This window comes from Polyodon spathula, chromosome 12, assembly GCF_017654505.1.
Source record: "Polyodon spathula isolate WHYD16114869_AA chromosome 12, ASM1765450v1, whole genome shotgun sequence".
In the NCBI taxonomy this organism is placed as follows: domain Eukaryota; kingdom Metazoa; phylum Chordata; class Actinopteri; order Acipenseriformes; family Polyodontidae; genus Polyodon; species Polyodon spathula.
In genome coordinates this window covers 2,378,851-2,404,982 of record NC_054545.1, presented here as the reverse complement: position 1 = coordinate 2,404,982, position 26,132 = coordinate 2,378,851, and the positions used below count along the sequence as shown (strand labels likewise).

Genomic DNA, 26,132 nt, shown 5'->3' with positions numbered 1-26,132 from the left:
GGTTGGTTCTTGTTGGCAATTCCTAGCCTGTCATTTGGGATAGCTACAGCATCGGCTACAAGATAAAATAATCTCAAGCATCCTAGATCAATTGTTTTTTAATATGTTCCTAAAACAGGTTATTTGATTAATTCACAGTTAAAACATCTCTTGACCATCTTAATTCAGGTACAGTAAATCAGTAATGGGTTGCATGCAAATTATTTTTAGACAATGGTTTATTTACAAAACACTAAATAACATTTTCCTATTTACAGAATCTATCATACCAGATAAATACCTCTTCTAGTGAGGCAGCCATTGGATTCTATTGCACTGTTTCATGGTCAGCATGGAAAATCCGCACGCAGAGAGCACAGTGCTCCGCTGAGCTCAAGCTACAGCCCTGAAAGAGTTACGGAAAGCTATTTCTTTTACCAGTCTCTACAGGCAGCAGGATATTACCTTTCTTTCCCTTTGGCAACCTACGAGCCAACCTGAATTGACTATTTATTTTCTGGATGGAAAGGTTTCAGGAAAGAAGATCTGGCAATGAGCATTGCACTGTCCCACGTTCTTCACAGGTGGCTGTAATGCAAGTCGCTCAACTCCAGGTGGCATGTCTCAGCAAACGCTTCAAATTACGGTAATACATTCATTATTTACCTATACACTAAATGAATCTACAAATACAGCTGTATTAACTGAATATTAAGGTAAAGCTACAGTAAAAATATGGTGTCATTTTTTTTACTAGTTAAACTTTATTATCTCAAGAACTGTGATGCCTGTGCAGGGACCCGGAATCCAATTCAGAGGCTGTTGCTGCTGCTGTCACACCTGCCCTGCACGGCAGAAAACACTACTCCTCGTCTACAGGCAGCGAGTGATGAAACAGCAGAGCAATCACTGCACCAGCACCATTTAATGTTTTTGGTTGTTTGTTCGTGTGTATTTTGCAGTCATGTTGCCCGCAGTGTGTTCCTGTATTAATTTCCGTGCAGAGGTTGCCAACGGTCTGCCACCTCAAACACAGTTGAGTGGAACCCCCTGGCACACACACATTCAGGCTTTTTTTTTTATTTCTTCTTTTGCACCACCTGATCAGGCACCAGAACCAGCTGGAGGTCCATACAACTAATCGACACTAAGGCACTGAAATACCGGCACTTTGCAACAACACAGGAATAACTGAACAGAATCTGGTCGGTTATGTTCAGTTTGATTTAACCAGGACGAGAACCCACCGGCACCTCATTACCAAAGGGGGTCCGGGGGAATGCTGGCTGACAAAGTGTTTTAATATGGAGTGGGTGTCGGTGTCTGGGTGAATGGAGCTGTCCGCAGTGTGCAACTAAAGCTCGGTGTGGGTGTGCTTGGGTGGGTCTGATCGCTGGGGAGGCCGCGCTGCGGAGACTGGCGGGCTGGTCTCTGGGACTGGGTCTAGGTCCGCTCTCTCTGTCTCTCCCTCCTCCTCAGTCCTCTGGGCAGCGAAGCCCGGCACTGCCTCGTCCATCACAGCCAGGAAATCAAAGAGGGGGACCGGGGGACCCCACTGCTCATCCGACAGCACCCCTATAGAGAGAGAGCAGTTCATTCGTACATACAGTGTGCAAATGGGAATGGTTGTACACTGTGAAAATGTACACTGTAAAATATTTATTTTGGAGCTTATTTAGAGGGCAGGTATTCTATGTCTTTGTTCTTGTTGGACTGCTTTGTGTTTTCATCAGTTAACAACAAAATGCTTCCAATTTAAGGTCACAGAGAACAGCGCACATGTGTATAATCAGAGCACAGTTATTCTCTATGTGGCTCCAGGGCTTCTAGGTATAAAGTAATATAACGGCCATGAGAAACAGCAGGTCCAGTGATGCTATGCATCCTGAAATGCGTTCTATACCACAATCATGAATGATCTCTACACTGCAGTACAGCCAGCTGAATGATCTTTACACTGCTGTACATCCAGCTGAATGATCTTTACACTGCAGTACATCCAGCTGAATGATCTCTACACTGCAGTACATCCAGCTGAATGATCTTTACACTGCAGTACATCCAGCTGAATGATCTTTACACTGCAGTACATCCAGCTGAATGATCTTTACACTGCAGTACAGCCAGCTCAATGATCTTTACACTGCAGTACAGCCAGCTCAATGATCTTTACACTGCAGTACAGCCAGCTCAATGACCTTTACACTGCAGTACAGCCAGCTGAATGACCTTTACACTGCAGTACAGCCAGCTGAATGATCTCTACACTGCAGTACATCCAGCTCAATGACCTTTACACTGCAGTACAGCCAGCTGAATGATCTCTACACTGCAGTACATCCAGCTCAATGACCTTTACACTGCAGTACAGCCAGCTGAATGATCTTTACACTGCAGTACAGCCAGCTGAATGATCTCTACACTGCAGTACATCCAGCTCAATGACCTTTACACTGCAGTACAGCCAGCTGAATGATCTTTACACTGCAGTACAGCCAGCTGAATGATCTCTACACTGCAGTACATCCAGCTCAATGACCTTTACACTGCAGTACAGCCAGCTGAATGATCTTTACACTGCAGTACAGCCAGCTCAATGACCTTTACACTGCAGTACAGCCAGCTGAATGATCTTTACACTGCAGTACAGCCAGCTCAGTGATCTTTACACTGCAGTACAGCCAGCTCAATGACCTTTACACTGCAGTACAGCCAGCTGAATGATCTTTACACTGCAGTACATCCAGCTCAATGACCTTTACACTGCAGTACAGCCAGCTGAATGATCTCTACACTGCAGTACAGCCAGCTCAATGATCTTTACACTGCTGTGGAGAAAAGCAAACATGACACTTTGTTGCATTATTTGCCTGCCCTCAAGGTGAGTTTTTGAGTTTTTAGTTATTTTAAATAATGTCTTATAGTAACAACAAAATAAATGTATTTTTATAGATCTGATTTGCGTGTGAAAGTTTATTTAAGCCTACGAATGTGTGTCATTAATTTTGTTTTAAAAAAATGGCAAAATCGAGCACTAATCTGTTTTAGATTTAAAACATTTTACTTCTAGAGTCTCTTAAGCTGTATTTAATCAATTATTCTGCAGTGGCATGTTCTGTTAATTGATATGGAAAACTCCTGGGCTTCAAGTCTGATGCTAACTATTTTCTAGATACAGACAATCAGTTCCAGTAAGCATGGTGAAATGAGACCCGCTTTTCGAACAGCCAGTTTGGAAAGGCTCTTCCATTACTTTCTCATTGTTTCGTTTATTCATTATTGATGTCAATCACTATTGAAACCAACACCTCATATTTTACTGACCAGCACCTGCAGCATACTGGTATCTTATCTGTTTATGACAGACATCAAGTTGGGTTTTGTTTCCAAATAATTGATATATTCATGTCTTAATATGCGAGATGAGTTGACTGTTCTAAAATTAAAAGGATAAAATCATTTGAAGCCAATGTTTAAAAGTGTTAAGAGCATGTTTTTACCCGAGTACCCTGATCCAGGATCACTTATCTGTTCAATATTACAAAATGAAAATTCCCAAAGTTCCCGAATATTTCAGAAAGCTCCCAAAATTCCCACTGGAAATGTTCGCTCTCAGAATTCCCAGGAATGTTGCAGCCCTAGAAGGGGGTCTAATGAATGCGCAGTTTCATTTACAAGCTGTATTAAGCAGGATGTTAGTCACTGAGAGCAATAATACAGAACCTTCTCATCTGAAATCCCAGGGGTTTGAAAAGAGACCATTTACAAACAGACATGCCAGTGAAAAGCCTCCAGCCAGACCAACACTGTGACATTACAATTAGAACCATATTTTAGTATTCTTAGAGTCATTTCACTGTGTGCTTCATAAGATCTTTTGTACACCTACTACAGATACAACACAATTTCACAATAGTTTACTGAAGCCTTCAAAGATCTGATCTATAAAAGAAGGCTAAAATGTTGTGTTTCAATGGAGGAGATTGTTCATGGATAACATGGCCATTAGTTCTGGGAACTAAAAGAGTTGAATGCCAATATCATAATACACACTGGCATGTACACCTATTAAACACACATTGTTGTTTAAAAAAAGAAAGAACCCTGGCATGTTATTGCTGGCAGTGCAGTCTGTGTGACAAGGAAATGTGTTTCTTGCAAGTGACCCTTATCAAGCCACAGTGACTGCCTGAAATGACTTCAGCCCGCAGATTGGAAAAAATTAACCTTCTGAAAACCAACTAGCTAATAATAGCACTGGGGTGCAGGCACTGCGACAGGACGAGATTCACTGGGACGCAGGGCACTGCGACAGGACAAGATTCACTGGGATGCAGGGCACTGCGACAGGACAAGATTCACTGGGGTGCAGGCACTGCGACAGGACGAGATTCACTGGGGTGCAGGGCACTGCGACAGGACAAGATTCACTGGGGTGCAGGGCACTGCGACAGGACAAGATTCACTGGGGTGCAGGCACTGCGACAGGACGAGATTCACTGGGGTGCAGGGCACTGCGACAGGACAAGATTCACTGGGGTGCAGGGCACTGCGACAGGACAAGATTCACTGGGGTGCAGGCACTGCGACAGGACAAGATTCACTGGGGTGCAGGGCACTGCGACAGGACAAGATTCACTGGGATGCAGGGCACTGCGACAGGACGAGATTCACTGGGGTGCAGGCACTGCGACAGGACAAGATTCACTGGGGTGCAGGGCACTGCGACAGGACAAGATTCACTGGGGTGCAGGGCACTGCGACAGGACAAGATTCACTGGGGTGCAGGGCACTGCGACAGGACAAGATGCAGAATTCCCAATGATTTCCATGTTGTTTTCCCAACATTGAAATTGTAAGTGGAAGGTTTTAGCATTAGGTTTTAATATTATGTAATTTCATTAAATCGACTCAGCACCTTTTAAAAAGCAGCAAATATCCCTGAAAAGGAAGAGTCACATTCGAGCAGAGCTGAAAGGACTGTTATGCTCAGGCACTCCAGATCCCCAGAAAATGATAACAATATCAACCCAGAACCACTCCGAACGATGGCAAACACCACGAAGAAATAGCAAAGGACAAAATCTATTAACATGACCGCTACTTCCTCCCTAAGGATGTCCTAAAGAACGCACACACTAAGATGAACACTAGAGGAGTGATTCTCAACACACACACACACACACACACACGCACGCACGCCCCTCCTCGATATACTCACACAAAGACTCCTGGGCTCTGCAGCCTGAGCAGCCCTGGGTATTGCAGTGGCTGCTGACTCCCTTTTAAAAGGAAGAGGCTGGCAGTGGTCATTGTGTGCATGAAGAATAGGAATATTTTTAAACGCTTGCTTCAGAAATTTGACGCATTCCATTGCTTCATGCATCCCCAGGAAACAGAGGGAATTCTACAAGGGCAAAGAAGCAGATGGGGGCCACATTCTCACTTTGATGAGGAGAAAGTTGAAAAGAACAAATTACAACAAACACATTAAAAGACAAACAATAAACACAATTTGCTAAGTTTCACAGCATTTTTCTACTGTGCTTCAGCGATAATTTCAATAAAAATGTAACTTTCCTCAACTTTGCCATTCATCTGCATGTCTGGACCGGGCTGGCAGGGTTAATAACTGTTAATTCTCTATGTGATTCAGGAGACCAACCATTACAATGCATTCACTGCTCATTTAAAGACTTGGGCTCCTTCTTGAGACAGACGGATGACACTGCATCCCCAAACTCACAAGCACGTGCGTGCGTGTGTGTGTGTGTTGAGGATCACTCCTCCAGTGTTGATCTTAGTGTGTGCGTTCTTTAGGACATCCTTAGGGAGGAAGTAGCGCCTGAAGTATTGAGCTTGATTAGCCAGTGTGTAGTAAAACCAGGAATGGATCAAATTGCTACGCAATGGGAGTCTTATTTGCATCCCTGTGCTGCCAGCAGAAACGCTTTGTTTAGAACAGATTGTGGTTCTGGCATTTTGCCCCAAACTTGCGGTACATGTAATGATATTTTGTAACTCTTTATTGAACTAAGGTGCGGTCGAGCAGGAACGCTGCTCCAGTACTGTTTCCTATAGGCGGTGCGGTCGAGCAGGAACGCTGCTCCGGTACTGTTTCCTATAGGCGGTGCGGTCGAGCAGGAACGCTGCTCCGGTACTGTTTCCTATAGGCAGTGCGGTGCGGTCGAGCAGGAACGCTGCTCCAGTACTGTTTCCTATAGGCAGTGCGGTGCGGTCGAGCAGGAAGCCAGTGTGTTTATTTACCCAGGGTATGAAGAACCCAGTGGTGCTTATAGTACCTGAACTGCGCTGCTGGAGCTAGCAATCACAGCCTGCCTTCATTTCCTGTGCCTGTAATGTAGGACAAGCCCAGTGTAACTCAATTGCCCTATTTTAATTAGCTGATCAACCTGATAGACAAATGTCAATGAGCAGCCTCTCCAAACACTTGTACTGTCACAGCCACATGCGATGTAGGAGAATACGAGGCTGTATCATCTACATCAGGGCTGTAAAGGAAGTTGTTTAGGAGTCAGGTTTAGCAGATTGATATACCATTTATTTATTTTAGAATTTAGTAGTCACCAGTTATTTTTTCTATTTTCTCCCAATTTAGAATACCGTGGTTTATAAGTGCGGTTCCATCTGCTGCTCTTTCCCTTTGGTTATTTCCAGTGATAACAATCCTGCTAATTGGCTGTATCAAACTGATCTGCGGCTCCCATTGCTTCCATTAAGAGATACTCAGAGATGTGTATGCTATAAAACTCCAGACCCTGCACTGAAATTACACCTCACTCTCCCCTAAAGTCATTTTCCAGCAAAATAATAGTCATGCTGTATAATTACCATCAACTGGTAATGCCAGACAGGGGGGTCCCAGTTGTGCACCATTCATGTGTTAAGATGGTGTGTGATCACTACTGAAGTGCCTGACATTGACTGCACACACATGCTTCATACACACACCGCTGTGCACTGTTCATAGTGTACAGGCACACATGCTTCATACACACACCGCTGTGCATTGTTCATAGTGTACAGGTACACATGCTTCATGCACACACCGCTGTGCACTGTTCATAGTGTACAGGCACACATGCTTCATACACACACCGCTGTGCATTGTTCATAGTGTACAGGTACACATGCTTCATGCACACACCGCTGTGCACTGTTCATAGTGTACAGGCACACATGCTTCATACACACACCGCTGTGCACTGTTCATAGTGTACAGGCACACATGCTTCATACACACACCGCTGTGCACTGTTCATAGTGTACAGGCACACATGCTTCATACACACACCGCTGTGCACTGTTCATAGTGTACAGGCACACATGCTTCATACACACACCGCTGTGCATTGTTCATAGTGTACAGGCACACATGCTTCATGCACACACCGCTGTGCATTGTTCAGAGTAGTGTACAGGTACACATGCTTCATGCACACACCGCTGTGCATTGTTCAGAGTAGTGTACAGGCACACATGCTTCATGCACACACCGCTGTGCATTGTTCATAGTGTACAGGCACACATGCTTCATGCACACACCGCTGTGCATTGTTCATAGTGTACAGGTACACATGCTTCATGCACACACCGCTGTGCATTGTTCATAGTGTACAGGCACACATGCTTCATACACACACCGCTGTGCATTGTTCATAGTGTACAGGTACACATGCTTCATGCACACACCGCTGTGCATTGTTCAGAGTAGTGTACAGGCACACATGCTTCATACACACACCGCTGTGCATTGTTCAGAGTAGTGTACAGGTACACATGCTTCATGCACACACCGCTGTGCATTGTTCAGAGTAGTGTACAGGCACACATGCTTCATACACACACCGCTGTGCATTGTTCATAGTGTACAGGCACACATGCTTCATGCACACACCGCTGTGCATTGTTCAGAGTAGTGTACAGGCACACATGCTTCATGCACACACCGCTGTGCATTGTTCAGAGTAGTGTACAGGCACACATGCTTCATGCACACACCGCTGTGCATTGTTCATAGTGTACAGGCACACATGCTTCATACACACACCGCTGTGCATTGTTCAGAGTAGTGTACAGGCACACATGCTTCATGCACACACCGCTGTGCATTGTTCAGAGTGTACAGGCACACATGCTTCATACACACACCGCTGTGCATTGTTCAGAGTAGTGTACAGGTACACATGCTTCATACACACACCGCTGTGCATTGTTCAGAGTAGTGTACAGGCACACATGCTTCATACACACACCGCTGTGCATTGTTCATAGTGTACAGGTACACATGCTTCATACACACACCGCTGTGCATTGTTCATAGTGTACAGGCACACATGCTTCATGCACACACCGCTGTGCATTGTTCAGAGTAGTGTACAGGCACACATGCTTCATGCACACACCGCTGTGCATTGTTCAGAGTAGTGTACAGGCACACATGCTTCATGCACACACCGCTGTGCATTGTTCAGAGTAGTGTACAGGCACACATGCTTCATGCACACACCGCTGTGCATTGTTCAGAGTAGTGTACAGGCACACATGCAAGGGCTGTTACTTTTGTTTGTTTTGTACTTGGCAAGCTACTGTTCACTTTAAAGAATTGTTGAGGGACGTTAGGTTGTTTTTTTATGTTGTAATCGCTCAAAATCTGATCATTTTAAATAACTGATAAAGCCATGCAAGGACAATAAATTAGGTAAACATAACCTTCCCAGGTTAGTTCCCTATCCCGATCCCTGATGCAGTTTCCACATGCTTCTTAAAAGTAACTGTGTCAAATTAAAAGAACTGTAGTGATTTACAGCACACAGACTCACAGCTTTCAATGACACCCAGTAACGCTATCCCCACACCCCCTCAAAAATAAAACCCGGGCAAATCAAACCACAAATCAAGCAAGAGCTCAAAATGAGACGACCCACGTCCCCTTTTAAAAGATCAAACCCCTACCGGAAAGGTTATCAGCGTTCAGATCTGCAGCCTCAAGTGCAGAAGCTGGCTCTGCATTGCACAGCTCTGCACTGAGGAGACGCTTTGCAGCTCAAACCGAGCCTGTGCTGCACAGAATCGCTCTTTATCAGTTCTGGATTAGTCAGGGCTCTGTCACAAAGCTTTTAAAAGCCAGTGTGGGTGGGATGTTAAAACTACTCCCATTATGTTGTAGCACTAGCTACATGAATGCAGCACAAGTAATTTGCTGCCTGCTGCTCTTAATTGAGTATCAGAATACCTGGCCAGGTTAATTTAATTCTCTGTTCAATTGCTAAATAAGTAATTTTGTTCTCATTTTTAAAGTGGGCCTTTCAGATTCCATAAGGTAAAATTAGGTGAAGCTATTTCAATTTACTGTTAACTTTTGGTAAGGGGTTTATCTCTGCACTGGACTTTCTCTCTTGTTTTAACTGAGGATCTTTTCTTTAATTGCCTCATGGACATTCTATTTAGATTCAGGTGTTTTCCTTAATTGCCTTGGTAAAGGTCTTACTGGGCTTGATGTATCATTAAGTCTAAGTATCTTAATTGGGGGCTCTTTAAATAGGACTATTACTTGCTGGTGGGGAGGTTGGTTCCTTTTTTTTTGCGGGGTGATTCTTTTTCGGGTGTGTTTCTTTGTGGATGCAGAGTGTTTGAAGAGGGAGTTTGCTGGTCTGTAAAGGAGAAACCAGGAAGCAATAATCTTTTGGTTGTTAGAAACAGTATTATCTCCATTTTTCCAGTTTAAATTAACCAGTTATCTAATCTCCTGCCAAACTGAAACTATCCACATCGTTCAAATTGTTTATATGGATCCTAAGAGCAACAACAGTGACTAATCCAGTTATCATCATCACTTTTTGTCTTCTTACCTGGTTGGAAAATCCCAGCTCTACAGGACCAAGGAAGAACTGGGCGAGATCCCCTAATGGGGAGGAATCTTATTTTATTTTCTGCTGGATTATCTTGGCCGTTCTGACTGTTTTGGGAGTATTTTCCTTTTTATTTATTTATTGGGGATTAACGAGCACCCAGCACAGAAGTTTCATTTTTGTTTTGTTTTGCGTTTCAACTTTTCTGTTTCAACTACATTCGCAATACGGATTGAATAATATTTTGGGACTTTTAAAGTATTGGTGGTTGTTTCATGGACATTTTTTTTTCTTTTTATAAGGACTGCCTGATGGACTGTGGTAAACATTTTGAATGGGTCAAATGCTGTCTGTTTAAAACTCATGTACTCCAAATGTCTGATCCATCTGTCTCAAGTATAATATTCCACACATTCAATACCATCTGCTATATGAACTCCTATGTTCTATTTGTTGTAAACAATCCTGACTTACCCCGCAATTTTTCTTGGTTCTGTCGCGCAATCCTACTGCTTTGGAGACTTATATTGTTCTGGGTAGTTTATTTGTATTTCCGTCAAAAAATGCTAGTTATTGGATGTTGTTTAAGGACTGGGTTTTGTTACAACGTAATGTGGCTCAAGGGGTCTCGCTGCCTCAGGGTTCATTTATTTGTTTGCAAGAGGTTCTAGACAGGCAGGTGCAAAGTAGGGCTGGACGATAATGACATTTTCAGCTGTGGATTATCGTCTGTAAATGATCACGATATCGTGATTACTGGCTGAATAAATACAGCATTAAAAATTCCTGTAATTTATCAAATTTACACTTGAGCAGCACGACCACGGCCAGTCTACATCATAGACTGAGCTCAGAAGAAAAAGAAACTTGACAGTATATACGGCAAGTTTTAAAATTTCTGGTGGGGCCCAGAAAACACGAGTATAAAAATACCCCTATTGTAATTTAAATATTAATACATTATGTAGTTTCTCTTTAAAATAATACATATATTTTCTTATTTAAACATTTGTTAATTCAAGAACATTTACTTTCATAAAAGAAAGTGTCACCAAATATATTAATACAAAGAAACAAAAAAATTGCTAACCCTATTAGGAACATCACTGTAGTTTACAATAAAGAAGCGACACACTGTTTAGCCTATACGTGTGCCATGTGGGTGTGCTTTATTTTGTCTTGTGGTTTTCTTTTTGCAATTGCATTCAATTTAAAAAAAAAAAAAAAAAAAAATCCTGTGTCAAAATGTTTTTTAGTACAAAGTTCCACTTTTCTACAGTAATTTTATAGTGCGCTAGCGGTTTTTTAAATTTTATTTTACAAACAACAATGTGTTTTTAGGGTTAGAAAACCAGTCATGTTTTGCCGGTGAACAAATTATTATCAGATTGAAAGCATGATGTAAAGTTTGAAGCATACTGTTTGAAATCAACGTGCGCAGTGCTCACACAGGTCGCGTTTACGTCTCACGCAGACAGTTCAGTGCTGCTTACTGCTCGATGCAGAGCTGACTTCTGCTTCATCGTTATTATTAGCGATAAGAATTTTTCAACACAATTGAATTATCGCTGCAAAAAAAATAATAATGTGATTATCGATATTAGCGATTATTGTTCCAGCCTTCGTGCTTGTGTTTTTAAGAAGATGCAATATTATAAAACTGATGTATTTCCTCACTCAAGGCTATATTTAGTGTCAAATCTTGCTGTGTGGTGGAGATGGCACCTGATTTCTTATGATATCAAAAATCAATCCACGATGGTTTGTGAGCAAAAAAACAAAAAAATTTAAAAAACAGATGACTGTCTAAAGAAACCCAAACACAGTCACAAAACAGGACATGAGGGGAGACTCACAGCTCTGTGCCTGTGTGTGTCTCATTCTGTGTCTGAGGGGAGACTCACAGCGCTAAGCGCTGCATTCATTGCAGGGTGGCACACAATGTCAGCATCTTTCCTGAAACTGAATCCCTTCAGTCCACATTTCTTGCTTTTTTTTTTGTTTTTTTGTTTCGAGTGCCCAGACCCCAGTGTGGCCCCGGGACCCCTGAAGGGGGTGTTCATGCTGTACAGGGCTGGCCAGTACTCCTTGCATTTCCTCTGTGAATATTAAACAAAACAGATTGTTTGACAGCATCCCATGTCCCTTTCACAGCATGCGATCAAAACGAATCCCTGAAATCCACATGCGACACTCGGGAGACGAGGCAGTGTCTCCAGCAGAAGGACGATGGAGTCATTAGTCAACATGTTTGTTTGCGTGCTTGTATTGCTTTTAACTCGGTCCAGCACGCCAGGTGAATTGAACTCTACTGAAGCAGGCAGCTTCACTCTGCTGTGGAATAATGGGCTGGGCAGGCTTATTGTCTTACAGCTATCGCCAGCATGCAAACCAGGTCCTGATCAATTCACAGCTCTTTTTACTGGGGACCAATTGTCTAACCCAACCGTTTTAACAGAACTGAAATCAACATTTCCTGCTGTAAAATCAGAACAATACAAAGAAAACCCTTGTGTTACTGTGTACTGGAGAGAGAATGGGGCGCCTGCTCATGGCAACAGTCACCAGGCACCTTCTGTACACAGATGCCAGCCAGCCTTGAAAGATGCAAAAAAAAAAAAAAAAAAAAGACTTGATGACCTCAAAGGTCACTTTCTTGTATCCAGCAAGGCAGACTGAATGCTGAATGCTCTAGACAAGGCAGAATAAGGAGCATGCCCACGCTGGTACAGCAACACCACATTACAGCGTAGTCCCTTTCCTTGTTTGCATTCACACATCCCTAACGGACAGATCCTGTCATTTAAATTAAAAAACCAAAACACTCCAGTACAGAGGAAAAAAATAAAATTCAACCCGTTTTCCTCAAAACCAGAGAAGCAGCTACACAATTAACAACCATTTTAGGGAAGCCAACGGAGAGTCTGATAACACCGTGTAACAATTTTTTTTTTTTTTTTGTTCCTGGGTAGTAAGTGTTATTTCCTAATTGCTTATGCCTCAAAAGTATAGAAAATGGCTATTATTCCCCACAAACTTTGCTTTTGTGACCAGGACAGTGATATTTCGAAATATCACTATTTCCAATGGGAAAATGGGCAAATTTGTGTCTTCGTTCACATAAAGTCAGAAAAAAACAACATATGAATCCAAATTAACATGTATTTATACTAAAGTAATACAAAAATGACTACGAAAGATTTAGAAGTGAGTAGTTTTTCGAGATTTACGATTAAACTGTAAATTTACAGTTTAATCATAAATCTCTAAAAACTACTCACTTCTAAATCTTTTGTAGTCATTAGTGATATTTTGAAATATCACTGTCCTGGTCACAAAAGCAAAGTTTGTGGGGAATAATAGCCATTTTCTATACTTTTGAGGCATAAGCAATTAGGAAATAACACTTACTACCCAGGAACAAAAATTGTGTTACATAGTGTAATCTGCAGAACACCCATATCACCTTTCATGGATGGGGAATAAAGCAGTGAGACATAAGCCTCTGTGTTGAGGGGAATAACTTTTAAAATCGCATCCTATTAAAAAAAAAACCTGCTTAAAACGGCTACTCAAAAACAGATAAGCCATAGGGTATAGGGAACAAGCTCAGGTGTGTCTTATTAAACTCCTAGTAAAACCAGGACTGCATCAGACTGCTATGCAATGGGAGTCTTATTCCAATCCCTGTAACAGCAAAGCACAGTTGAGACACCCTACATAACATATTAAACTTGGAGGAGACAGAACTGAGAACCACACAGCAGTCTAGTAGTATAGAAGATAACACTACTCAGCACAGCACAGCAGAGCACAGCACTAAACTAAACCAATATGCCAACATGAAAATCAATGTCCATTTTAATGTATTTGTCAAGAAGATGCTAAAGGGGGAAGATGCAAAGCCCAACACTGTGTGAGTTTGTGGAGGGGAGTGGGAGGGAATCTCATCAACAGCTACAGATCTACATATTCCGGCCTGGAGAAATCGTTCTAAACATGCAAACAGAAGTTCACTTGTAGTTTAAGAACTTTACCATTGTATTCCTCTATGCTTTCAACTCCTTACGCCCAAACTCGCCTGGCACGCAGGGAGAAGGATTGACGATCTTGCACGCAGGGAGAAGGATTGACGATCTTGCACGCAGGGAGAAGGATTGACAATCTTGCATGCGGGGAGAAGGATTGACAATCTTGCATTCGGGGAGAAGGATTGACAATCTTGCATGCATGTTGGCTGCTTGCATTCTGACTCTAATCATGGCCTGCAGCTTGGAAGAAATCTGTGGTGCTGCAGCTTCTTGTTTGATTTATAAATATTGTACTGAAAGGATGGATCTCCTGGGGAGTCGTTTCTGGGATGCCATGTGTTTCTGATGAAGACATTAGAAAGAGTCATTCCCCCGTGAACCCAATCCTCCATTTCAAATTCTGTAACATTTTCCACATTTAGAATGCATGCTTAGTTAGTTAACCCTACAGCTATCTGTCCTTTCTCAATACTGTAGTTTTCCAACTACCCATTAAAAACATTTTAAATAAAACACCAGCACTAAATGGTTTCTCAGCAGGCAGACAGCTTGTAAATTTGTGGGCTAGTTTTGGGAAATATCACTGAGGGTTTAAAATCTGTGCCGTTTTTTAGAAGTCCATTATCCTGGACATTCCTGGACACAGTAAAAGGAGGACTTGTATCTTCAGTGGAACTCAAAACCAGCCATCTACTGAACTACAGAAGAGGAACCAGAAATCAAAACAAAAAAAAGACAAGGCTCAGAACTGCAGTCCAGTCTTGTCTGCCGTCCAGTTCAATTCTGATTCTCCACAATAAACCAAAACAAAAAGGTTCCAACTGGCCTTTGGAGTTTTCACAGTCCAGGCGGAGAATCTCATCTCTTCAGCCAGTAACCAGCAACACATGCCCTACAGCACACCAGCTCTCGTGATGAGAGAGTTTCTTGTGCGGGCGCACTCTGCGGGAAGTAAAGTCACTCGCGTTTCTGGGGAGAGTGGCTACTTTTAAAAAGTCCTTGTCAGTCCTATATGATGAATGAAATATTAGAAAAGAAGACTGCGCATTTGGATATTCAGAGACTGCTTTAAATGAGGGAGTTTCACCATCATTTACAGCCTGTGTGAGATGGGGAAAGGCAGAGGGATAACGTAGTAATATATTTACACACACACACGAGAACGCCAATGTTTCAAAACAATCCTGTGAGATCCTCAGTGGTTTTTACATTGGTTCTCAAACATGAAGAAGCTTTTATAAAAAAAAAAAAATTTAAAAAAAGAGATACCAACCAGTCCCCTCTTATGACAGACACAAAGAAACCCATCCTGAAAAGCCGACAAACATCTCCGCTTCACAGCTGTATGCTTTGGGGTAAACGAGAAAACAATGCTCCCCTCCAGACCAGACCCGCTGCCTCCAGCCAGACTGTTTGTCTTGCATTGTAGCTTAGCTAAGTGCAGCTGCTACATTTCCTGTCATTATGTGCCGTCTCGCACTGGCACATTGTTCAGTCAGTCATCAATCCTTCAGTGGGCATTTTCATTTACCAAAACCTGGGTTGCTTTCCAGTTATTTAGTTACACATTTTATTATATAGTCATTATGTTTTCTTTAGTCATTTTCCAACGTTCTCGCCAGCAGGGGTGAGGCTGGGGCTCAGGAATTGAGAGAGATAAATCTGATAACGTGGAGATAGATGGCATACTGATCCACCACGAACAATAAACACATTATAAAAATGAGGGATGCCACTAAACAAATGTCTATTTAAAATCATAACCAACGTTATCACAAGCCAGAAATAATTCATAGTAAAACATAGTAATCTATCACCTGGACAAGAGCTGAACCAGCGACTGGTTCGCACAGGAATGTACAAAGATTCCCACTAATTGCACAAACCTATTTCAACCCTTTCAGTCCTGAATTGTTTTTGTCGCGCTGAAGACTGCAAAATTAAGTTGTACAATTGAAAAAATAACTCCTTATAGAGCATCTATTTCTACAGTACCCGAGACTGGGGCCAGGAAGCTCCGTGAGGTTACGACAGCATGTTAACATGTGGCACTAGAGACCTCAAGGTCCCAGCCAGGACTGAAAGGGTTAGAAGACTTTTTGTCAGGAAGCCACTGCCAGCCAGCTGAACAGCAGCAATGATCCTAAAGGGAAAAGCCAACCTTGAATTTCTTGCACACTCCTAAATGAAGTGGCTCCACGAACTCTGGTCAGTGGGACTGTGCAGCTATGGGTTACTGTGCAGCTATGGGTTACTGTGCAGCTATGGGTCACTGTGCTAGTGCAGGGTTACTGTACCTCTATGGGTCACTGTGCTAGCGCAGGGTTACTGTACAGGGTTACTGTACAGTTACGGGTCACTGTGCTACTGCAGGGTTACTGTACCGCTATGGGTCACTGTGCTAGCACAGGGTTACTGTACAGGGTTACTGTACAGTTACGGGTCACTGTGCTAGTGCAGGGTTACTGTACAGCTATGGGTCACTGTGCTAGCGCAGGGTTACTGTACAGCTATGGGTCACTGTGCTAGCGCAGGGTTACTGTACAGGGTTACTGTACAGTTACGGGTCACTGTGCTAGTGCAGGGTTACTGTACAGCTATGGGTCACTGTGCTAGCGCAGGGTTACTGTACAGCTATGGGTCACTGTGCTAGCGCAGGGTTACTGTACAGCTATGGGTCACTGTGCTAGCGCAGGGTTACTGTACAGGGTTACTGTACAGCTATGGGTCACTGTGCTAGTGCAGGGTTACTGTACAGCTATGGGTTACTGTGCTAGCGCAGGGTTACTGTACAGCTATGGGTCACTGTGCTAGCGCAGGGTTACTGTACAGGGTTACTGTGCAGCTATGGGTCACTGTGCTAGCGCAGGGTTACTGTACAGCTATGGGTCACTGTGTTAGCACAGGGTTACTGTGCAGCTATGGGTCACTGTGCTAGCGCAGGGTTACTGTACAGCTATGGGTCACTGTGTTAGCACAGGGTTACTGTACAGCTATGGGTCACTGTGCTAGCACAGGGTTACTGTACAGCTATGGGTCACTGTGCTAGCACAGGGTTACTGTACAGCTATGGGTCACTGTGCTAGCACAGGGTTACTGTACAGCTATGGGTCACTGTGCTAGCGCAGGGTTACTGTACAGGGTTACTGTACAGCTATGGGTCACTGTGCTAACACAGGGTTACTGTACAGCTATGGGTCACTGTGCTAGCACAGGGTTACTGTACAGCTATGGGTCACTGTGCTAGCGCAGGGTTACTGTACAGGGTTACTGTACAGCTATGGGTCACTGTGTTAGCACAGGGTTACTGTACAGCTATGGGTCACTGTGCTAGCACAGGGTTACTGTACAGCTATGGGTCACTGTGCTAGCACAGGGTTACTGTACAGCTATGGGTCACTGTGCTAGCGCAGGGTTACTGTACAGGGTTACTGTACAGCTATGGGTCACTGTGTTAGCACAGGGTTACTGTACAGCTATGGGTCACTGTGCTAGCACAGGGTTACTGTACAGCTATGGGTCACTGTGCTAGCACAGGGTTACTGTACAGCTATGGGTCACTGTGCTAGCGCAGGGTTACTGTACAGGGTTACTGTACAGCTATGGGTCACTGTGCTAGCACAGGGTTACTGTACAGCTATGGGTCACTGTGCTAGCGCAGGGTTACTGTACAGCTATGGGTCATTGCGCTAACCCAGGGTTACTGTACAGGTATGGGTCACTGTGCTAGTGCAGGGTTACTGTACAGCTATGGGTCACTGTGCTAGCACAGGGTTACTGTACAGCTATGGGTCACTGTGCTAGCGCAGGGTTACTGTACAGCTATGGGTCACCTCGCTATTCTTTACAATGCTTTCACTGGAATAAAAAAAAAAAAAAGACTTGATGAGGATTTCACTTCTTACAGCTGAAAAAGATACTCTGCTGGCAGTATGAGGGCTACTTTACAGAGCTATATAAAGATCTAGGACTTCCCTAAAAGCAAGAGCACTCACTTAGGAGAGAACGAGGCAGACCTCAATCATTCACACTGGAAATGGGAGCTAAATGTGCTTTACAAAGACGAAAGATGGAATTAAGAAAGCTCGGCCGTGCTGAGAAATGCAGCAGGGCCTTCCATGCAGTCCAGTCACTGCGGAACAATATCAGACATCTCCTAGCGCTACTCAGCTGGAGAGAGGGAGGGAGCCAGGCTCCATTACCGAGACACCACAGGATTCCACACAGACGACAACAAGATCTTCATCACTGATTAATATAACCAGACACAGCACCTTAGAGGAGGCCAAGAAGGAAAGCAAACAAACAGATATAAATAAATAAGTGGTTGGTTTTATCATGCTAATCTCGTTGTTATAGAAGCAGCTGCTGTAAACGCAGTCGATGCCTGTCGCTACGAAGCACACCGAGGCCTGCCCTGCCCTGCTGTGTTGTTTACAGTGCGAATGTATTCTGTGTACTCTTATTAAACTTGTTTTTGTGGTGCCTGTGAAACAACAGACTCCAATATTGTCGTTTCAAACGACGCAGCCTCTGGCTTTGTACAGGGAGACCTGTACTGTCGTGCTGTTAATACTGGAGAGGAGACAGCGAGAGAGGTGGGGGGTCAGACCTATTCTGTAAACAGTGTACGTTTCAAAGTTTTTTTGGCTTTGGCCAGCAATATTAATGTGGTGTGACCACCAGCTCAAAACATACAGCCCTGCGAGGCCAGACTTCCCCAAAATAAAAAAGTGCAAACGCATCCACAGCACACAGGAAACAGCTGGACAGAATGTAAGCCAGATTCACACTGCCTGAATATTCCACACGCTGTTACAGGACTTCCACACAATTATTTGCATTTTTATCTAACACCCTCACATGCCCTTCTGTAATTTATGCTGGTTGTATATTTCTGCTATTGTGGGTGGGTGCGTGGGAGTGTCTTTTAGCTGTACAGGAGAGTCAGGTACAGTTTAAACAGCCCTGCTGCTGTCAATGGGAACTCATGCTGGGTGACGCATGCTCTCCCACACACAAACACTTGTGTTTGAGTGAATGCAAATCAAAACCACAATGTTATCTTTCACACTGTTGTCATTTTATTATTTCAAATCCTGGCTGACTCAGTATGTTTTCTTAGGTGCAGCGAAGCAATGGAGACTGAGAGGCAAGTGCCATTTAATTAAAAATGCTGTTTGGGGCTTCGCTGCTTTACACCGGCTTGTTCTTCCTCTACCGAATGTGAAATTCCAGTCGTGCAGCCAGAGTGGCTTGCTGCACTCCTCCGCGTTCCTGTTTGTTTTAGGACTTTTCTTGAACAGCACAACTGAAGTTACTGTACAGTACTGCTCTGTGTACCTCCTTATAAAAAAACTTCCCACAGTAAAAGTGTAACAAAGCACAGTGAAAGCATGGCAAAGCTTTGGTAAGCATTGTAAAAAATAACAAGGACGGGACTGTATATTAATAAACGAGGCAAAATGCATAATATAACCCTGGGGAAAACCGCAACAAAACCATGCATAAAAACACAGCGGCACACCTTTATAAAGGTCCTGGCCATGATGTTAATTAATATGAAACAGCACTTGATAGAAACAAACCCACAGTCTCCCGCTTTGCATTCCTGACTCATCAAAACGAATGAAGTTTTCCATTGTCCTTTTACCCAGGAAAGTCTTGTAAAAGAAGAAGATGAATCTCAATGAGTGAGAGAGAGTGAGACACACACACAGGCAGGCGCACTCACAGTCTGATGAAGCTGTGCAGACTCTCTGTTCCCAGCATGCCGTTGTAGCGTCGCGGCCGCTCGCCGGGGCTGAAGAGCGTCACCGTGGGAATCTGGCTGGCGTTCTGATTGGTGCACACCTCCGTCCAGTCGCCGCAGTTCACGCGGGCCAGTGACACATCCTCCACATCTAGGAGAGACAGCGTACAGAGGAACACAGCCAGCAGGGTATGCTGGAACACCATTCTGATCAATTACAATAATTACACCGAAAGGCCAATGAGAAGGGTCTGCAACAGAAACGGCAGACGCTGCAGTCAGAACTGTGCTTTCAAAACGATTCCATCTCAAACAACCTGCCCTCTCGTTGAACTGCCAGCTGATTTATTCATTTATTGCGCTGCGGTGGAAGATTTTAAATACAAATTGTTAGAAGCAGTATTATTTTCAATGGCAAACACTGGTTCAACAGAAATGATGCATTCTACATCCAAAACCCGGGATTACAGTCTGGGATCACGCATAACTGTTAGGCACTGGTCAGTGCTGAATTTAGAGACACTAAAGGAAAGTCAATGACAAGCGCGTCCACGCAAACTCTTTCAAAGTCTCTTTGGCATGGTGTAACCCTATGTGGTGATGCTTCCTTACAGCACAATACAGGATCAAAAGCACGAGTCCTAGCTGCTTGTAAACCACCAAGTGATTGATCAATATCGAGATTTCCACAGCGGCTATACAGGTACATGTGATGCATACAGTGACAAGTCAGAAACCTATACCCACTAACTGTATGCTGGCATAAAAACAAAGCCTGTTCAGCCAATCAGAGTGGTATGCAGGAGAGCTGTATCCAATCAAAATACCGTAAGGAAGTACCAGTCACATGACAGACATACAGCCAATCATGCTAGTGCTATCACTGAAAAGTGAGCAGGAAAACTACCCTCATAAAAAAGCCTCCTATGGTAAAAGCACAGTGTGATACAGCACAGTGGAAGCAAGGTAATGCACAGGCAAGCATTGTAATGCCCAGAGAGAAATGGTAAAGCACATTAAAAAACACAGCACAACTGTGGTAAACGAGGCTAAATGCACAGTATAACCAGGGGAAAAGCACTGGAAAACTGCAAAATGTCTGTGAAGAAATCCCATGGTGAACTTTTAGAAGGGTATCCCCAGCACAGTCGCAACCCTAAACCTGGTGGGAGCAGAAAGGCAACTCTGAGCAACCAGGTTTCAAACACAGCACTCCAAACTGCAGAACTGCTACTAGGAGAGGCACTGGGCACCGCAACCCAGACTACTGACCTGGATGCAGAGTTCATGAGTAAACTAGAGCTGAATACACATCATAAACTCTCCATTAACTGTGAAGAATTTCCATGACGTTCAATGGGAAATTCTCTGAACTAACCTAGTTTGGGAAATCAAGACGATTATACCAAGATAATATGACCTGCGCTTTCTGATACACAGACAGAGAGAAGAGAACATACAGTAGGGTTCTGTATCTAAACTTGTGAGATGCAAGAAACTCCCTTTTGATAAACAGCCCTTCTTGTGTAAATACATTTATAATTTGCTGCCAGTGCCAATCATGCACACTGTTGTTTGTACAAGATAAATATTTGCTCCTGTGAAATGTCCTTCTTCCCAGGCTCTCAGTATTGATTCAGTGGAAGTTATACATGATTTGCTGCCCCATAACTAACATTACCCAGAACTATTAAACACTCAATAGCAATACATTTAGAAATCTTAAAAGAAACGTAATAAAATAACCAAAGATTATATCGCCAGTTACAGTAAATGGATGTTAACCCCTCCCTACCTTGCACCATGCTGGCTACTTCGAGGTAAGACAGCATGAAGGCCATGGACACAGCATCCCCTGCAGGTCAAAAAGAGAAACAGCAGGTTCAGTGCCACCACATCCTTCACTACTCCACTGTATTTTTGAGGCTGATTTCCCAAGCCTGGGGTTTTATTCCGCTGCCATATGATACTAACTCAAAACTGAAAACTGTGGAAGTGCAAACAGAAATGGCAAGACTGCACAAGGCATTCCCTTCCAGGTTTCTTAGCCTACCTGTGGGCAGGTATTATATTATTCTGTGCGAACAGGCAGTGTTGTAAGATGCACTGCAGTTACAGATTCTGTCCTGTCGATGAGATGAGGTGAGGTTAAAAACTCTATAACCACAAACACAGACGAGCCCGGCTCTTTTGCATTGTGGTTAAGACTCTCGTCTGCGGTATGTGGGGCCGTCAGTTTGCGCCCAACTGTTATGCCAGCAAACCTCTTTGCCTTGCCGTGCCCCCCAAACAGATTACTGTTTCAATCCCCTGGTGAATCACTGATTTCAGTGCAGTGGCTGGATGGCTGACATGAAGGTATTTGTACTTACAACTATGGTAGAAGCGCACCACCGTGTGGCCTGCTGCTGCCACTGCAGTGCCGATGACTGAGCTGTCAGTGCAGGCACAAGCTGGGACTCCAGGTTGACACTCCTGTCCCTCTACACAGACTCAGACACATCGTCATCCAAAATATCTGAGGAAGGAGCAGCATGGACCTTTTAGAAAAACTGAAGAGACAGGGCTTTTCTGTACAAGCCCATTATAAATCTGGCTCTGCGAGTGGAAAGTTGCATAACCATGTTGTGCCTTGAATAAATGAAAACTGTGGAATAGTAATGTGCCTGGGGGGGTGATCTTGTATTGATATTATTACTGTAATTATTTATTGTTACTTTGTAATATTTACTACTTCTTGGTACTGCATTTATTTCTGTTTAAACCGACATGTAAAGCACTTTGAGATACCGTGGTGTGAAAGGCACTACATAAATAAAATAAATAGAATAATGTATTCACCTAAAACAGACCAGTGCTCCTCCAGCTCCTCCTCCTCCTCCTCCTCCAGCCCCACCCTGTCCCCCTCTGTGAAGAGCCTCACCACCCCCTCCACGTCCTGCAGGGTCAGGTACTTCACACGGGAGCCCTGCAAGAGTGAAAACACAAGGTCGGCTTTCAAAACACACAGCTCCAGGCTTGCTTACTCATCCTCTCTAGCCCTGCGGGAACACAACTGCCCATGCAAGGTGCAGCACTGCAGACCAACGCCTCACACAGACACAGTCACAGCATGGGCAGCATGCCCTCAGAACACACGGCGAGCAGGACCTACCGCTGTGCATTTCATTAAAAACGAAGGCTGCATTATGTGTAAAAAAATCAATAACAATAATTCCTGTATTCAGATCGGTTCTGTTACCAGTTACCAAAGCAATAACAGAGGCTTGGCTTATTACCAGGTAGTAACTGAGCAAAAGTGTTCTTAACGTGACAAGATTAAAACTCCTGCTCTGGACTGCTGAATTCATAAAAGTGAGAGCAGACATTTTAAAGGTTTCCACCCCCAGTCCCTGTATACAGGACTCCTGTGACCTGTGTGGTAATGACCTCCTTTGCATGGGAGAGACTGACAGCTTCACTTCAGTGCCTCTCTTCAGTGCCTGCAGAGAAGCAATGGGTGCCAGGCGTACTGGAGGGGGTGTGACCGTGCCCTGGGGGGGGCGGGCTCACCTCTGCTGGCAGCCGGTATGCCACGTTGTGTCCTGCAGGAACATTCACTCCTGGGTGATCCCTGTCGAGACATGGAGAATATAATCACTGCTCTCTGAAAAACACTCTTCATTCGTTCACACAGGCGCTGCGTGGAACTTTAAACAGACAGACACTAAGATACACACATACAGGCAGGCAGATGCACACACATACAGAGAAACACACAAAGAAAGACACACACCCAGAAACACACATGCCCAGACCCACTTGCAGACAAACACACACCACGACAGACACAGGCACACACACAATGTTACCTGTGCACCAGAACCACCCCCGCCTCTCCCCTCAGTCTCCGGGCAACAGACTCAGCCGTGCTCCTGTCCAGCGCGAGCGTCTCTCTCTGAGTGAACAGGAAGAGCACGGGGCACTGGAGATGGTTGTGCACCGCCTTCACATCAGCAGGGTCTGCAGAGACTTCCGTCTGAAAGAGGGAAGAAAGATAACACTACCACCTCTTACACACTCAGATCACAATCCAAACCATTTGAGAAACAGACTTCAGTTTTGGGACACTCATGTCCAACATTCAGCTGGAAAGTATCAAAAAAGTAACTGCAATATCCATTTTGCACAGAAGGGGACAGCAAAGCACTACAAATTATTTGGATCTTCCTGAGCATCTGAGACCTTCTAAAAACAGGCATAGTGCATGATAAAAATTACAAGCTGACTATTTGTGAAAAAAACACAAAATGATGGGTGGAAATGATTGTTGCAAACTGATTATATCGCCGATGCGAATGAGTTCGAGGAAGTAGATCTGCACAGTGGTCAGGGGCTTCTTCAGGGCACTGACCTCCTAGACACCAGCTTGCAGTGCAGAAACCACAGTCCAGCGGTCAGCTTGCTTGACTCAACACTGCGCAGCACAAAAAGCACAAGCACACAATCAGGACAACCGCACCCCACGCACAAGGGGCTGGAATCAGAGCGACACACACAATCTGGAGAGCAATAGCTTGCTTCTGGTTCAGTAAATTCAAACAGGATAAACCAGACGTGGAATATTTACAAACGCAAGGGGAGAATAAACCAGAATCATAGATATGGAATATGTACAGCTTGTGCATGCTTGATATATTATAGTGCTGCATTGTTACTATGTTTTATTGGAGTGTTGGATGAATCCGGTCTCTCTTTGCATTGGTGCTTGCACTCTTGAGACCTGTGTTGGCTCTGGCCAGCACACAGTGAACAAACTAAACTAAACTGGAGTTTACATGAAGGGTCACTAAGGGAACTTTCTCAATAAAACCCAAGGGCTAACACAGAATGTATTTAACCTGGAACATTTATGATGAAAACCTCCCACAGACTCCCGGGCGGGTGGCAGAAATCAAATCAATTTCCAGAGGTGGTCGGGCCAAACGTGTTTGAAGCTTTCGGTCTGCAATTGGTAATCGATGCTTGGGTTGAGTTAGCAATCTCCAGAATGATTATAAGGCACTTCAGAACAGAGGTTTGCTGCAATGAGAGAGGCGTAGTGCACCTAGCACACTGCTCCTGTGGGTTACCATCGTGTGAACAGTCATGTATTGGACCAGTAAGGCTCTGTGGAGCGATGCTGATCTCCCATGCTCTCAGTACCACCCCACTCTGTACAGTGCATGCTCTGTGTACTGGAGCCTGTCTGCTGGTGCAGAAGCCAGGCCTCTCGAGAATTCACCATCAGTGGAACTTATTTGGGTTTAATTGCTAGGATACCCCTGAAAGTTGCAGATCTACAATATGCATGCAATTACATGCAGGGATAGAATTAAGAATCCCACTGCATAGCAGTTTGATCCACTCCTGTTTTTACTACGAGTTTATTAAGACATACCTGGGCTTGTTACCTCTATACTGTGGCTAATCAAGCTCGTAATAAAACCTGGAATTGGTCAAAGTGCTATGCAACAGGAGTCTTGTTTCCATTCCTGATATGCATGTGTTATTTGTCATGCTTGTGGTATAACTATTAATTAATGTCAGCTCCAATTATTTTATTTACAATGAATGATTTACACCAGAGCGACCATATCAGCTAAACACACTACAGCCGGTCCACATGTAAATAGGGGGCACTGTTAGGATTCAACATTCAAAAAACAACAGTGAGGTATTAATGCAATCTAAAGCAATACAGCTTGCAATGATTGCACGGTTATACCATTCCCGCCTCCAACTAAAAGGCGCAGTGACTTGAGTCACCACCTTTACCTGTAACACACGACCTCGCTCACCTGCATCGCCAAAATATATGAAAGAAGCTTTCCCGGAATCCACAACTTTGAAAAAAACCGTTTGATGTTAATTCTGTGAGATCGGAGTCGGCCTCTGTGCTGCCCCGCACCCCGGTCACAACTTTGCAAATTAACTGCAGTATTGTTTTGTTCTTGTAAACAAATTAAAAAAACAGAAATGTCTACTTTAAAACCAATTACCATTCAACAGAGAAATAAGGAATATAAAACCACGATCCGATTGTGCATCGGCCCCCTGAGGAATTTAAACATCGCTTTCATTGCTCGCTATCGGTCCGCTTGAGCAGCTAGTCTGAATGCGCACGGGTCGTGTCTCCTCCGGATTTTCCTCTAGATCCAAGACGAAAACACCCAATCAGAACGGGTCAGGGGAAATAACAAAGGAGGAGCCAGGAAATGTGACATCTAAACTAACCAATGACTTCGCCTCTGTCTGCGTGAGGCACAGAGTTGATGTTATCGCAAGCCTATCGGCGATGAATAAATTGAGGGCGGGATCTTTGGGGACCAATAGGGAGGCGGGTAGAGACCGCAGGTAAATGTCTTTTCAGAGCCGAGCGTTTGCGGAAACTGCCGCCATTTTGGCTCCGTAAAGAGCCAGTCGCTTTCTAATTTATTAATCCGTAGAGCCGAAATGGCTCACAAGTGCGCAGTTTCT

At 44.0% G+C, this 26,132-nt stretch overlaps 2 protein-coding genes across 2 annotated transcripts; both read right to left on the bottom strand.

The window, feature by feature from the left end:
- Nucleotides 1–1,134: 1,134 nt before the first annotated feature.
- Nucleotides 1,135–20,613, bottom strand: LOC121323772 (thioredoxin domain-containing protein 16-like). Its single transcript, XM_041264975.1, has 2 exons — nucleotides 19,617–20,613; nucleotides 1,135–1,554 (listed from the first exon to the last, which is right to left on the bottom strand). The coding sequence occupies exons 1-2, from the start codon at nucleotides 19,838–19,840 to the stop codon at nucleotides 1,539–1,541; spliced, it is 240 nt and encodes a 79-aa protein (XP_041120909.1). The 5' UTR covers nucleotides 19,841–20,613; the 3' UTR covers nucleotides 1,135–1,538.
- LOC121323771 (thioredoxin domain-containing protein 16-like) lies at nucleotides 19,746–26,072 on the bottom strand. Its single transcript, XM_041264974.1, has 7 exons — nucleotides 25,454–26,072; nucleotides 23,486–23,652; nucleotides 23,187–23,247; nucleotides 22,476–22,602; nucleotides 22,007–22,152; nucleotides 21,430–21,489; nucleotides 19,746–19,828 (listed from the first exon to the last, which is right to left on the bottom strand). Exons 1-5 carry the CDS (start codon nucleotides 25,655–25,657, stop codon nucleotides 22,118–22,120), a joined length of 594 nt encoding a protein of 197 aa, XP_041120908.1. The 5' UTR covers nucleotides 25,658–26,072; the 3' UTR covers nucleotides 19,746–19,828; nucleotides 21,430–21,489; nucleotides 22,007–22,117.
- Nucleotides 26,073–26,132: the final 60 nt, after the last annotated feature.

What these genes read in the sequence shown, in the direction of transcription:
- LOC121323772 (XM_041264975.1), bottom strand. Translation starts at nt 19,840, where the DNA reads ATGGTGTTCCAGCATACCCTGCTGGCTGTGTTCCTCTGTACGCTGTCT.
- LOC121323771 (XM_041264974.1), bottom strand. Translation starts at nt 25,657, where the DNA reads ATGGTAATTGGTTTTAAAGTAGACATTTCTGTTTTTTTAATTTGTTTA. An exon ending in CATATATTTTGGCGATGCAG is followed by an intron (nt 23,653 to 25,453) that starts GTGAGCGAGGTC and finishes TCCCTCTTTCAG; the next exon opens with ACGGAAGTCTCTGCAGACCC. An exon ending in CATACCGGCTGCCAGCAGAG is followed by an intron (nt 22,603 to 23,186) that starts GTGAGCCCGCCC and finishes TCACTCTTGCAG; the next exon opens with GGCTCCCGTGTGAAGTACCT.